General features: G+C 41.6%; 1 protein-coding gene and 1 long non-coding RNA gene across 3 annotated transcripts; one reads left to right on the top strand and one right to left on the bottom strand.

Moving 5' to 3' along the window:
* Positions 1-2,012: 2,012 nt before the first annotated feature.
* On the bottom strand, positions 2,013-3,383 carry LOC144984059 (uncharacterized). The gene is made up of 3 exons (XR_013647686.1): positions 3,259-3,383; positions 2,499-2,590; positions 2,013-2,148 (listed from the first exon to the last, which is right to left on the bottom strand). It is a non-coding gene; the product is annotated as an uncharacterized LOC144984059 (long non-coding RNA).
* A 740-nt stretch (positions 3,384-4,123) lies between these two features.
* Positions 4,124-8,504, top strand: ccnj (cyclin J). Of its 2 annotated transcripts, none has more exons than XM_078931432.1 (6): positions 4,124-4,249; positions 4,335-4,427; positions 4,605-4,790; positions 4,864-5,163; positions 7,171-7,330; positions 7,481-8,504. In XM_078931432.1, exons 1-6 carry the CDS (start codon positions 4,237-4,239, stop codon positions 7,830-7,832), a joined length of 1,104 nt encoding a protein of 367 aa, XP_078787558.1. In that variant the 5' UTR covers positions 4,124-4,236; the 3' UTR covers positions 7,833-8,504. The 2 variants fall into 2 exon arrangements, with proteins under 2 accessions (XP_078787558.1, XP_078787559.1); XM_078931433.1 differs by having other exon boundaries at positions 4,132-4,249; positions 4,580-4,790.
* Positions 8,505-15,720: the final 7,216 nt, after the last annotated feature.

Here is a 15,720-nt window from a genome sequence, read left to right on the forward strand (position 1 = left end):
AAAATTCATTTAGAAATGTCTAATTTGACAATTAAAATGCATTAACAGAAATGCTTTTTCATTTTCAAAATGTAGCTGCATCAAATGACTCAAAATTAAAATGAAAAATCAATACTTCAAAATGCTTTTTCATTTTTACTTAAAAACCGCTTATTCTGTGTCATTATTAAAATGAAAATGCAAAGAGGGGATTTTTAACATCCATCCTGCGAACATTGTCGCATTATTCAATTCGAATAAGCATTTCCAGAGGGGGGGAGGCGGGGTGATGACGTCGGTGCTTTCTCCGTGTGTCCAGCTGCTAACAGACACAGACATGCTAGGAGCAGTGCAGCTTTGAGTTAGCGGCAGAGAAGAGGACTTTGTGATGGTTGTGAACTTCTGATGATTTTACACAGCTTCTCAGGACTACGTAGCAGCATTTCCATTTTAATTTTGATTCAAAAAATGCAGCTTCATTTTGAAAATGAAAAAGAATATCTGGTTTTGACTTTTATTTTTAATTATGCTACAGAATCGCTTCCATACGACTGTGAAACACGGTGAAAGAAGTCTCATTGACACTTACAGGAACCGTTTGATTGCAGTAATTGCATCAAAAGGTTGTGCAACAAAACATGAAGTTAAGGCTACCATCATTTTTGTCCAGGCCTGTTTCATGATTGTAGTTTTGTAAATAATCCTGTTGAAGCATGGTTGAAAACTATGTTTGACTTAATTGGTTCAATTTTTTTTATTATTATTATTTTCAAATTGGAGTTGGTTCTGTGACCATTGTGAGCTTTTCTTTCTTTTCCTGAGGGGTACCAACAATTTTTTCCACGTGTGTCTCTGTCTACATTCTCCTCTGCTAACTTACAGCCCCCACACCCCCCACTCAACATTAGTCACTCTTTGAATGTTTTAGTGCGTGACACAAACTAGAATTTGAAACTATGTTGGGGGAGGGGGGTATGTTCATTGTTTTACACAATAAAATGAATTTTCCAAATTGTGTATGTTTTAAACAGAAAATCTGATCCACTTCATTGTTTAGACCATAAATGATCACAGCTTTGGTTCAACTGGAAATAGACTCATCTTATCAATCAAACTAGTTCAACTGTTGACAACTTGATGCTTCTTTCAGGTGATCCCTTCAATGTCCTTCACAGACTTTACAGGTTTTTGACTTGATAAGAGTTATTTGATCCAAAATGTAGCCTTTGCTGTTTAATAGGAGGAAATAAGTTTGTCTCTGATTTTATACAAACCTAATATGTTGCCTCTTAGACAAACATTTTGGAAGATGAATGATATTTATTTGTACAGCCCTTTTAATCGGTTCCAAAATGTAAGACGTTAGTGAAATAATTAGTGTGACACAACTTTAAACCCAAATGTTACATCTTGTAAACAGGGCCGGCCCTGGTCTTCTGGGGGCCCTAAGCGAAATTTTATTTGTGGGCCCTCTAACTGATCTGCAGCACCAACAAAGCGCAACTGTTGTTGTAATATAAATGAGATATCTCTATTAATACATTTGTGAATTATTGTTGCTGCCGAAGAATTGAATACAGTAAATTGCCTGCATGTTGGATGCACATTTAGTGGTGCACAACAAATTTTAAATGCAAAGAAATAAATATGAATGACAAATGCATATAGATATATATATTTTTAATGTAACATTAGGCACTCAACAAATGACATTCACAAAACTCCAACTTATTTAAAACAGCAACTTAATAGAAAATCAAATAACAATAAAACAATCCAACATAAAGAACACAACAGCTCAATGAGGGGGATTTTGGAAAGTCAGAGTCTTTCTCAGTCTGAAAAGGACCTCAAGTTTGTCAATTACAGAAGGGGTTTATTCAGACATACCTTTGGTTTGTCTGAAGATGAATAACCCCTCTTGTTAAAATAAAATATGTCCAACACAAGAGGCCCTCAGCTCTCATCTGTTTGCCTAGCTGTTGGACAGGACAAGTTAAAAAAAAAAAAAAAAAAAAAAAAAAAAATGAAAAGGACCTCTTTGCACCAAATCCATTCTTACTGGATCAGAGAGTGTGGTTGGCCATTCAGCTGGACCAATTGGATTGGAGGAAGGTGGAATTTTGGATCCAGTCTGCTCCTCTTCCATACACGCCTCTCTTGGAGCCTCTGGAACATAAGATACAGAACTTCAATAAAAGCAAACAGTGAAAAGTAAAACAGTCAAATGTTTGCCTTTCAACAGTAGAAGTGGTGACAGCAGTTTCTTCTGCAGCTAAAAAACAAGAAATATTATTATAGAATAATCACTGATAAAGCCAATAAAAAGCCAGTTTTTCACAATTTCATGATCTTTTTATACATTTATGAGAGATTTATTGTTTGATTATTTGCATGAGGTGATATTTATTAATTTAATTATGAAGAACTTGGGACTCCATTCTCTTCAGCTGCTGTTTATGAAAAAAGGGGTTATGCAGACACTGTTTTTCAAATTACTTTACATGCTATAAAATTACCTGAGATTACATCCTTAGTGATGACAAGAACATCTTGGGATGTGGACGCTGCACCTCCTCCAATACGTTATGAGAGCAGAAGAAACTGTTGGCTGAACATGAACATCCTCATTATGTAAAATCAAAACTGTAAAATACAAATAAGAAAAAAATGTACCCATTTATAAATAATAAATGTGAACACTAATTTGAGTATAAATGGAAATATAAGCATTTATACACGTCCTTATCTATTATTTTACGTTCATGATTTTAAAATAAGTACATTTATTTTGTTTATCATTTATAAATGAGAACATTTATTTCCTATGTATTTGGCAGTTTTGATTCTCCATATTCCATGCCAATGCAAGATTTAAAAGACACATTCAATGTTGAAAAAGTCAGACTACCTGACCTGCTATAATAAACAGCAGTTTTTTTAACGACATAAACCGGAAAATGCAGAACGCACTATATGTGTTAGCAAAACAATTAAACAATACGATTATAACATGAGTAAAACATTTTTCAGCCACCATACCATAATCATTATTTACTTTTCTCTGCTATTAGCCGTTTTGGAAGGTCATGTCCGACCTCATGATCTTGGAAACTTGGATAACAGAATTATTTTCGAGTTTTCCATTGGAAATGACGACAAACGGGATTGTTTATGCAATCTTCACCTCGGATCGATTAGTATTTGACGTAAAATTGCGCAGCTGCACCGAAAGGCAGGATAATGTATAAATACGGCTCCAACATCCTCCAAACTTACCTTATGATTGATGTTAAAGTTCTTCATCTTTTTTCAGCTCCTAATGATGGATAAAATCTCTTTGGCATGAAGTTCTCTTGTCGTTTTGATCAGTGTGATAAAATGTGCTCGTATTTTTCTTTTTCCCAACTTTATTGAAACAAAATGCGCTCGTAAATGCACACTGTGTATGGCTCAGATGGAATGATGTTGACCAATCGTTGCTAAGAGGGGCGTGACGCCCTTATTTGGGTTGCCAGATTGGTTCAGGTGTGTTGAAGGGGGGATCACAAAAGTGCAAGCAAGTTTCTTTTGCACAACATTCAGAGCGCACGTTGGTACGGAAATTCTATCAAATGGGTTGCCAGATTTGGGTCTTTCTTTATTTCATTTTTTTCGCCACTTCGGGGCCCTGGTGATGACGGGGGCCCTACGCGGCTGCGTAATTCGCGTATAGGGAGGGCCGGCCATGCTTGTAAAAGAAAGAGAGAGCAGAGAGAAGTGAAACCATAGACCTTGTCCTTTTTTCCACATTTTAAAAGAATTTTTTTTAAAGTAATTTCAATAAATAACAATAACAAAAAGTAAAATTGCAAATAAATTATTACCATAAATAAACCACAATATCACGCACTCACGTTACTATTATCACATACAAGAACCAAAAAATGGAAATAGTGCATTTGATACAAACATGGTAGGCTATATTCACACTCTCTCTTTAACCAGATATTAATAAACAACACACCACACTTTTCACATTACTTTTCTAACTATAACATTCAGACAACAGCTAGGACTCACTGCAATAGTTATTATTGTAACTTCACGTCCTTGCCTTTTGTTTTTTCGGTGCGTCATTCAACGCCTCTTCTGGCGAGAATTCTATTTGGAGACGCACGTGAACGCACCTGCGGAATTAGATGAGCTCGTGCTGCTGTGCGCGAGCATTACCTGGCCGGGGGTGTGGACTGAAGTTTCTGCAGTCGGTGAAGCTTCATGTGGTCGCCGGGTAAGTGTCCGCGATGGAAGCGTCACGCGTGAAGCTCGAACGCGCGAGGTTTCCGTGAAGACCGTGTCCACGTTCGAGCCTCCAGGTCTCCACACTCTCTCTGCGTTAAATGGAGCTGGAGGACCAGTGGTGGAGAGGACAACTCGCTGCAGACATTTACCAGGCACTGCGATACAAAGTGAGTGAGGACCCCCACCGGTTCCAAAGCTTTCCTCCATGCTGCTCTGTGTTTGTCATAATTGGATAAAGTTCAGTTTTTAGGAACATGTTGAAGCCTCTATGGTTTATTGTTTCAGGCAAACATTCAAATGTTGAGGTCTTGTCTAACAGGAACTCAAGCTGCCTTCCTTCAAAGGTCAATCCCCTCAGCTCAACCTCAGGCGATACTTTGCTGACCTCATCGCTGTCATCAGCAACCATTTGCAGCTCTGCCCCCCAGCCAGACACCTGGCCGTCTACCTGCTGGACCTTTTCATGGACCGCTATGACGTCACTGTGCAGCAGCTTCACATGGTTTCACTGGCGTGTCTTCTGTTGGCTAGTATGCACACGGATGACCTTGTGCTTCTGTGAGGTCTGTCCACACTGGTGTGACTCAAAGCATTTGTGTCCAGGTAAATTTGAGGAAAGGGAGGACCGGGTGCCAAAGCTGGAGACCCTGAACGGCCTGGGCTGCATGAGCTCCATGAACCTGGTCCTGACCAAGCAGGGTTTGCTGCACATGGAGCTGCTTCTCCTGGAAACCTTCCAATGGAACTTGTATCTGCCCACAGCGGCTCATTATATAGAATACTTTCTTTCTGCTGCCGTTCACGAGGGGGATCTGCACGACGGCTGGCCAATGACCAGCGTGGAGAAGACCAAAGTTTACATGCTCAAGTATGCTGATTACTTTCTGGAGGTTTCCTTGCAAGGTATCTTTTACTTAGTGTTTAAGTCTTATTTTTCTCTCATCGCTGGTTCACAACATGTTCAAGGTTCTTTCATTAGTTGATTTTATGAATGCATACAAATATTTACTCACTTTTATGCACAGAAAACTACTTTTTTGCTTGTAGTGGGTTCTTTCTCCAAAGTAGATGTCTAAAGACATTATCTGCTTTAGTAGTTGTTTTTTCAGAAAGATTACAATTTGTTTCATTATATATTCAACATTATCACCAAATGTATTTGGTTTCTGTCGCTGTTTCTTTCATGTACTAGAATTCATGTTTTGTCAGAAGTCCTTTCAGATAAAAGGTTGTTAACTCTTCCACACCAGAGCTTTAGCTTCAGTGTTTATATTCTTTCGACTACAGTGAGCAATCAACGTTCAGAGGATTCTGAAGCAGAGAAAAGTCAGAATCATATGTCAGGTTGAGTTGGATTCAGGTGTCACATCTTAGGTAGTATAGGTTTAAACTGTTAGTTTACAGTGAATTTATCAAACCTTATAGTTTTTGCTGTAATTGGATTGAACCAAATTAGCAATTCCAGGCTCTGAGACTGAACCTGATGGAGGAGTGAAGGTCTTTTGGAGCCAAACACAGAGCATCGGTCAATCACTAGGAGCTCAACCGGTTCCAATTCACTCCAATGTAAATAATCTGTTACAATCGAAATAATGTTTGGTTTAATCTATGTATTTTTCTAGGCTAGTCTTTCCTGTCCAGCCTCAAACTAGACTTCATGTTCTGACTAAAGGATGAAGGGGATGTTTTGGACGCAACTCATTGTTCTGTAACTCACAGTTTCGCAGCCTTTTAGATGGGGAAATCTCAGGTCATCCTTGCTGGCGTGTTCCAACATTTCACTCACCTGAACCCCTCTTGTCTACATTTTTAGACTAAATAGACTACTAAATATATCCTACCAGGATGACGACAATCAAATCAATGAACTCCACAGCCTTAAAGAAAAGCTTTTAAAAGCCAACCCCACACACATGTGTAGTTACTTGCATTTCTGAAGCTTCAAATAAAACGTTTAGTTTTCATCATAGTGGTCTTTTTTGAGACTGAAGTGACAGTTTATTTTTGTGACTCACAAGGAACAACACTGCTGTCTTCATCAATCCGAGATTTCTTTGCTTTCTGAAGCTGCTTGTTAAATCATCCAAACTCACTGTGTTCCTGTGGAAATGTGTGGATCTAAAACATCCCAATGGAAGTGAGTCAGTAAGGAGTGGGAGGAAAATGTGAGAAGACTTTTATAAATCCTAAAGATCAAGTTCATGACGTTATTTAAATATAGAAAAGTGCAGTCTAACAGTGAGGCACACGCTGCCCCTTTAAATACCTACTGGGTTTTTGAGTATTCTTCACATGATGGACAAATGCAAAGAAAATAAGCCCTACATTTTGATTGGAGTATGGCATTTCTTTATTCAAATAGGTGTGAATCAGGAGCAGACGATGAAATGCAGTTTGAAAAAGATCAGATTTGTGACTCAGAAGATATGCTGGTCGGATCACAAGCTTCCTGTTCTGCTCCATTCTGATGCATCAGATATTCTTTAGGCCTGTGTTGCAGACATGTAGATCCATGAACGTCTTTGTTTTCCTGGTCTGAGCTGGAATCTGGATCTAAACTGTACGACTGGATAGCTCTGAAACTGATGAACATTTTTTGCTGCACCGCTAATGTTAGTTTGGGGGTGTGAGGGGCTGTAAGCTAGCAGGAGAGAGTGTAAACAGAGAGCTCTCAGTTATGGGGTTGCTCCCAGTTAACAGTCCCGTCCGCAACTTTGAGGTGTATTTCCAATTAACTCCTGCCGCTCTGCAGAACTTAGAAAAGGAGGCAGGTTTTTAGATTTTCGGCTACAAACAGCATCATCAGAATTAAAAGACCACTGGGTACACTTTGACAATAGTAGACGGTGAGCTCTACTGTTTGCACAGAAATGTCTGACTTTTGATTGAAATCTTTTGTCTTGTCTTTAGATCATGTGTTTTTGTGTTTTGCACCCTCACTGGTGGCTGCAGCTTGTGTGGCTGCTTCACGTCTTACCCTCCACCTGTCCCCTACATGGCCGCCTCGACTGCATCGCCTCTCAGGCTACACGTGGGAGAACCTTGTCCCCTGTGCAGAGAAATTACTCATGTGAGTTTATTATTTGACAATGGTCGCAGATCTTAATTTTACCAACATAAGCTCAGAAAACGAGGTGCAGACTTCACAAATAGTCAGACGCATAACTCTCATAAATCTGACTGTTTTATTGAAAACCAACTCTCTTTTGTCTCTGTTCAGTGCACACGACAGTGATGTGAAAGAGGATCACAAGCAAAAGTGCCGGCAGCCTGTTCAGCAGCAGCAGCAGCAGCAGCAGCAGCAGGACCAGTCCATGTACCACAGTTCAGGCCAGTCGGCCTCTGTGGCGCAGTACCTGCACCTGTCCGGGGTACAGTATCCCCAGCAGACCCTGCAGTCAGGCCTGCCGTCTAGTCACTACCTCAGTCAATCCGTCGCCAGTCTGCAGCCACTTCCTGGTTCACAGCACCCCACCAGCCAAGCCCCCGCCACCTCACTGGATCCAAAACCTAACCGGTCTCACCAAGTCAGCATGCAGTACTCGTCTGCCGCTTCATGCTTTGACAGATGATGGATGGTTCCCAGCTTGTTCTGGTGAAAGACGTGGTGTTTTGTTTTATTTTGAAATGGGCAAGAACACAAAAATCCGAATGCTTTTAATTTGGAAAGACTTGTGTAAAGCACACATGCTCTTTAGGTGCTCTCAGTGTGAGGTATGTTCTTTGTGCTGTTGCTGTCAGAGCAGATCCCAGAGGAGGACTTTTTTTTTTTTTTTTTTCCGGATGTCAGAGTAAAATGTTGTTTAGAGGCGCCGTTCCTGTTGCTGCCTAATTTAACTTCAGAACCAAAGTATTCGTTTATGTCAGAATATATCAGAAGTTTGTGCACTGTGGTGCTTTGACTTGTGACACTTTCCATGCTAAGTTAAGAAGGACAGTAGCCAGTCGACTGGTTATGGTTAAGTAGTGTTAATGGCTGTTGAGGATTTGTGTTTCGATTTGTGTGTGTTTTTTTGTGTTTATTTCTTTTTTATTCTTGTTTGGACGCATGATGAGCAGAACTAATGGAGATGTGGCTTTCTCTGCTTGATGTACTGAACTGTAAGAAGAATTGGTCACAGAGAACTGCATTCAATGCTGTTTATGACTGTTTTAAGTAAAATACAGGCCTGTGTTTGCAAAACTGTGATTGACGTTTCATGATGATGATGCCAGACACATGGAGTATAAAAGAAAATGTTGAACACGAGTGACTCCGAGCTTCAGCTTTCACCTGCTGTAAAATGGCACACTCCCCTGCAAACCCCTTGATTTCTTCATGAATGTCTTCATGTGGTGGCTTTCAACCTTCCTGGAAGATCATGTGGTTGCGACTGGGATGGTATTCGCTCAAATACTCTGTCATAGATTGACCCGACCACTACCTTCCATTTGTGTAAATGAGACGTTTTCCAGCATGTTCACAGTACGTGATCATGTTCTAGATGTGGATTTTTGCATGTTGCATTGAGCAGTTTTAATTTAGTGGTCTTGGTGGTCCATCTGCATTTCCTCCCTTGCTGTCCATGAATTCTGACTAAGAAGAGCTCAAGCTAGCTTTTAGCACTTTTCAAACGAAGTAGAATAGTGGAAGCAAACTAGTGTGGACCAATCGGGGGGGGGGGGGGGGGGGGGGGGCAGCACATTTAGCCTGCTTTTCTTCATTTTGGTAAACATTATTTCATTCTCAGTGGAAGGCTAACTTCAGGCTGATGATGCTCCAAATTGCGTTCACACACACTTCACTTTTGCTCAAATGAGGTTGCAAAGGGGTTCTGTTGAGTTTCAAAGTATGTGAACTTGCATTCTGAATGAGGAGGGGCTGGATGTTTCTACCATTTTCATTAGGTTTGTTCTCATAATGGAGTAGTGGTTAGCGCCCTCGGCCCACAGCAAAGAAGGCTCTGCGGGGCCCCAGCTGGCGCTCCCTGGGCATGTGTGGGTCCTCTTCAGGAACCCCGGCCTCCTCCCACAGTCCAAAAGGATGCTGCATAGCTTATTTGAGTGCTCTAAATTGCCTCTAGGTGTGTGTGGTCCTGCAACAGCCTGGTGACCTGTTTAGGGTGGACAGCAACCTGTGACCCCAAAAGGGACACAAGATGGGAAGACAGGTTTTAAATGTATTTTTTTAATTACAATACAATATTAGTTGTAAGGACAAGGATTAAAGTTGTTCCAGAACATTTCTGTGGTTTGAGTAAACTTAAAGTGGTGCAAACTTTAATTTAGACTGAATGTGTTACCGATGCAGTCATGTACAGTGAGTGTATGGTATTTTCCATCTAATTGTGTGGCTGAGTCTTAAGACCTCAGCGGTGAGGTTTGGACCCCCCCTGGGCTGAAAAGATGAAAGACCAGTTTTGGCTGTTTAAACTGTTGTTGCAGGACGACAGCAGGGTTAGCAAACTGGTTCAGATGTTGACCCAACTGGTTGTACTTCTGCCAAGCAGGCCAGAGGATTTATAAAACACCAAACAATCTAACCCAAAAACAAGGATTCCTATTTTCTCAAACCATTTCCAATATGAATCCTTGATGCAACAAGAAGTCACATTGGAAATGCTTCAGGAAAATAAACACTGATGTTTGATGCGTAATGATGAACAAGTCATCCTCATGAACCAGTGCTACGTACCCAAACCCAAGTCCGCTACACACAGCGGCATGAGCCGAAACAAAATAACTCAAAGTAAACGGGATGCAACAACCAATAGAAGGAGCAGTTGACAAGTTGACATGCTTTTTCTGCTGAGCTAGACGGCGGCAGCTTCTCTTCTCCGTCTGCTTCTCCTGACAATCAGCTGTCCGGGTGATGGCCCTTCAGTCAGCTGATCCTCCCCAGCCGTCCCACCTCCCAGCTGATTGAGTCGCTGAAACAGAGAACAGAAAAACAAAGAACTGGAAGGCCATAACACCCCTTCCCATAAGATCAAGTTACTAAGCCGCCCCCAAACTAAATGTGTGCGACTCACGTTAGCAGAAGAAAAAGTCCCTCTGGTGACAGAGCATCAGCCACTACGTTATCTGTTCCCCGTTTGTGTTTCATTTCCAAATTGCACTTCTGAACCAGCTGGTTGCACATTCCAGCACAAATGGGTTGTATATACTTAGTGGCAATGAGGAGGAGGCCGCGTGCATGTCAAAGTGTTGCAGGGCAAGCAGAAGGCCAAGGGTCTCCTTCACAATTGGTGCTGCTTGAACTTGGCGGAGATATAAGAAACTGGGAGAGAGATGCCCTCCCTGTCCTCCCGCATCAGGACAGCCTCTGCCCCAGATATACGAGCATCGACCTCGATTTTACCAGGCATGGAAAATTCAGGAGCGGCTAACACAGGCCCAAGGACTGATTGTAGGTCACACTTGTAGTGCAGACAGGGTAGTCCAGTAGCAGACACCTTAGCATTAAGTAGACAAACCTGGCCTTGACTCACCTTTCCCAAACAGCCCTCTTGACCTCAAATTTAGCCATCAACCAGCTTGGAACAGATCTGTGGGGTCAATAGCCCTGCAAATGAAGCAGGAACAACATAAACAAACACTGATGAACTGAATCCCACAGTTTGCTTGTTAGTCAGAGCTATAGTGTTTTACTAGAGAGAAACGCAGCTTAAAGTAATAAAGACAGAAGAGTCATTGATGATGATGATGATGGAGGCTCCTCAAAGACTCACATGAACATGTAAATATGATTTTGTATTTCTACTTTTTCTGCATGGAGTGCTCTTGAAACTGTTCTTAAGCTTGAAAGGCGGGTTGAACTCTGCTGTTCCTCTGAGTCATTTCCTCTCAGAAAGTTTTTTTTTCCTTCTCTCTTGCAGCTTAAAGACATTGACTTGATGTTTTATTCCGACACTGTCTTGACCAAACCAAATGCATTTGTGGAGCTCAGTTGACAGTCAGCAGGGGGCAGTACATGCAAGGGACTTTTAAATATCTATTTTTTGACTTTTTTATCAGAAAAACTCCAGTGTCTATGTATAGGAGCACATTTAAATGTCGTAATGTAAGCCATTCCTTTAACACGTTTCATCAGTCTGAAGATTTTCCTATTTTTCCATCTGAGCTGTCTGGGATATAAAATGTCAGATCAGCAGAGCTCACTGACAAAACCTTCAGTTGTTCAGATTAATGACAGTCCATCCAAGATCTTTTATGATTGTTATGGGACAAAAAGCCTGAATGCTTTAATATTTTGTAATATGAACTTTCAATCTAAACATAGCAGTTGATTTTTTTCCTCATTTATTGAAATGACATTCTATGTAGCTCCATGTAAAATTGATGGCACTGTGTTATATTTTCAATTAAAGCTAACTTATACAGGTGTGGAATTGATGGAAAGTAGGCAAAGAGTCCCCGTAAAATTAATTTTAAAATGACTCAGACCCCATATTAACAGGGGGGTTTTACATGTCCCATTACTGCGATTTGCTCCTAAGTCATTTCACACAATGCAGCACCTACAAGTGGCCAATGACATGCAAAAACATCTGCTAAGCTTCAGGAACATCACTACCGACTTTCAAAATGAAATTTCTGAGATACGATCTCCAGACTGTCATTCCAGTTCAAAGTAACATCAGACAACAAAAATGCTTTTATTGACTGGTTGTTAACACAGCTATTGTCCAGGACAGTACTGGCGCCACAAAAGAGATGAACTGGAAACCAGACACATACATAATTAAAGCCGTGAGCTGCGTTGTATGGACCGCAGACACTATGCGATTTCGTGAAAATCGCACAAACAAAAGAGTCGTTTTCCCATATTGTTGAAAAACGGGAAAATCGCCAATTCTCAAAGTTCGCCACAAAATGGCCACCAAGGCGTAGGCCGTGTGGCCATCCCATTATGATTCTTCCAAACTTCCTTGAGATATCCCAGACACTTGTGTTTTGGTTTTGTTAGGGATTTTCTAGTCTTTTTTTCTTTCTTTCTTTTTTGACTCCACACGCATTTTTCGGCCCATTAATTTTTTTTACGCCATCGCTAGCTGTGATGTCATCGTCTTGGTGGGGGTGTCATTCACTTTGCTGAAAGTTCATTTTTGCCGGGTCCTAGGCGTGTGCAAATTTTGGTGACTTGTCAGGCATGTGGCGGGGGACAGATCTTCGCCCAAAGATGCAGTAATCTTTCCAACCACGGAAGCAATCTGATCCTTGCAGTCAGTGATGCTGCTGAGGGCCATAATTAACTGACTTAAGACAGCCGTGGGTCATTAACAACTGGAACCTGGTGTGACTGACTAAAACAGAACATGAAGAACCAAGAAAACAACAGGCAAACAAAACTAGAGTTACAGGCAACCTGACTCAGTCAGTGACTGGGTGAGTTCATTTATAAAAATCAAAAGTGTTTGAATTCAAACAAGGAATGGATTAAGAAACAAAATAATGTTAAAGGTTGCCCCCCCCCCCCCTGAAGAGGAAGTCTATATCAGATGGTTATCTCGGTGCCATTTAGTTCAAATGGCAGTTTCACAAATGACAAACTGCACCTTCCACCAAAGACAAAACAATCTCATCTTCTGGCGGTAAACACTGGCGCACGTAAGCTTCCTGAAGGCACACGATGGGAACTACTGCAGTGGCATAAAGTCATTTCTGTCTCAAAGTCATGAATTTTTGTTTCAAAATCCTTTTTTTTTGTCCACACATATTAATACTGTTCTGCATTTGCAACCAACAATGATAATTTGTTTACCTACTGTAACTATAGGGTTTAAGGACATTTTGAAATGACTGACCTTTGTGAAGTTAAATACAGTCAGGTTGTTAAATCTGAAAGCAAAAGAGGCTTTGCCTTTTTGCAGTACCCACTGAATGCTCCTGATGTCTTTAACTCAAGTTTAAACTGATTATCTGCAGATTGACTAAGCTGTTTTAGAGTTGCTGCCGTTCTATTTCGGTCTGAAGGTTATCCAGTTGATGTGTGGCGATCTGCACATGGAAAATGAGGTGGATACAGTTCAGAGCTTTATGGGAAAACCAGTCAAGCAGGCAACAGCTTCCTTTGGCCATGTGGTTGCACTAATTAAAGATCCCTTTAAATACGTTACATGGACAGAGAAGAATGTACTGTTGGTAATTGTAATCTATGATGCTGCACATAAAACAAAAGAAGTTATATCAATCTGTGCACAAAAATATGTCTGTCTCGTTACATCACAGAAGTCAAAAGATTTTCCAAAGGCTTACAAGTGTAATATACATGGTTGCTGTTTTAAAAAGCTACATCTGATCTTACAATAATCAGATGTACCTTTTTAAAACATTAAATCAAGAGTGCATTCCTGATTTCTTTGATTCCTTTGCAATACCGTAAAGATGTGTTTTTAAGGAGGGGAATGGAACCACTGCAGTTGAAAAGTATACCAATATAGCAAAACCCCTAAATGGTAAAGGTTTATAATGGTGTGGTGGGATTGTTTTGTAAAAACAACTGACAAAACCAATGAAGTCTATGTGGTGTACTTCAGCATCTGTACAACCTGAGCCTTAACCTTCAGAGGATCCCAGTGCTGTGGAAGACTTCCTGCCTCGTCCCTGTGCCAAAGAAAAACCATCCAGAGTCGCCTAGTGACTACAGGCCTATAGCACTGACCTCCCATGTTATGAAGGTCATGGAGCGGCTGGTGCTGTCACATCTCAGACCCCTGGTGAGCCCTTTCCAAGACCCACTGCAGTTTGCATACCAACCCAAGGCGGGAGTGGAGGATGCACTGCTATACCTGCTGCAGAGAGCATACTCCTCCCTGGAAAAGCCTAACACCACAGTGAGGATCATGTTCTTTGACTTTTCTTCAGCCTTCAATACCATCCAGCCGAGACTGATGAGGGAGAAGTTAGAGAAGATGCAGGTGGATGCCCCCCTGGTCTCGTGGATTGAGGACTACCTGACAGGTCGACCTCAGTTTGTGAGACTGCAGAGCTGTGTGTCTGACACCCTGACAAGCAACACTGGAGCCCCTCAGGGAACCGTGCTGTCCCCCTTCCTATTCACCACATACACAGCTGACTTCAAGTACCACTCTGAGCTCTGCCACCTCCAGAAGTACTCTGATGACACAGCTGTAGTCGGGTGTGTGAAAGATGGATGGGAGGAGGAGTACAGGAGCCTCGTGGAGCGCTTCGTCAGGTGGTCTGGGGAAAATTACCTGCAGCTAAATGTGGCCAAGACTAAAGAGATGGTGATAGATTTTAGCAGGAGAAAGTCTTCGCCCCCCCCCAGTCTGTATCGGTGGGACGGATGTGGAAGTTGTCTCGTCCTACAAGTTCCTGGGAGTACATCTAGACGATAAACTGGACTGGTCCACAAACACTGAGGCCGTCTACAAGAAGGGCACGAGCAGGCTCTACTTCCTGAGGAGACTCAGGTCCTTCAATGTTTGCAGCAGGATGCTCTACATGTTCTACCAGTCTGTCATGGCAAGCACCATCTTCTTTGCTGCAGTGTGCTGGGGTGCTGGCATCAAAGCAAAGGACGCCAACAGACTGAACAAACTCATTAGGAAAGCAGGGTCTGTCATTGGCCTCAAGCCTGCCAAGCTGGAAGAGGTGGTTGGGGACAGACTACTGGCTAAACTGGGGACCATCATGGACAATCCCTCCCATCCCCTCTTCAGGGAGGTGGACAACCTGAGAAGCAGTTTCAGTGGCAGGATCATACACCCTCGCTGTGCAAGAGAACGATACAGGAAGTCATTCCTGCCATCAGCCATTAGACTCCACAACTCATCTGGCAGACTCGGATGTACATGAAAATTCTAGTTTCTAGTCACAGACTACACTTTTCAAATTGTATTTTACTCAATTTTTGTCCTGTTCTACTCTCTGTATTTTTTGTGTCTGTGTTTGTCTTTACCCCCCCCCCCCCCCCCCCCCCTTTTCCTTATTGCTGCTACTGCAACTAAATTTCCCTTCGGGGATTAATAAAGTTCTTCTTGAATCTTGAATCTTGAATCTTGTAATCCCAAAGGAGAACCTCTAACCATTCATGACCTTAAGGTCAAATGTGTGAACTCCCACCCCACGCAAAGACAAACTTTAAAACCAAATTTCATTTAAATTTACCTAAAGTCTACAACATTTCGTGAAGAGAATGGAGTCCTGAGCATTGAGAACTCACAAGGTTATCTAGAACAAAAAAATACAGTTTGCAGGGGAAGAGTCGTCTCCATCTCTCCATGTCTTACATCGGGTACGATTTTGAAACAGGAAATGCTTTACTGACCCTGAAAAGAACAAATGAATTTCCATGACAGCGTCATCTGATATTTTCTTTGAATGAGAAACATAATGAAAGTGTCCAAAACACCTCCTCAGGACTCTAATGGACCTTTTCAGAATCAGAAAGTGTCATGTCAAAGAGCGGCATACTTGGATGCAATCATCAAGTAGAATGCAGAGCTGGTGTATATG

This window comes from Oryzias latipes, chromosome 15 (genome assembly GCF_053564925.1).
Source record: "Oryzias latipes strain Hd-rR chromosome 15, Olatipes_Hd-rR_3.1".
NCBI classification, from domain to species: Eukaryota; Metazoa; Chordata; class Actinopteri; order Beloniformes; family Adrianichthyidae; genus Oryzias; species Oryzias latipes.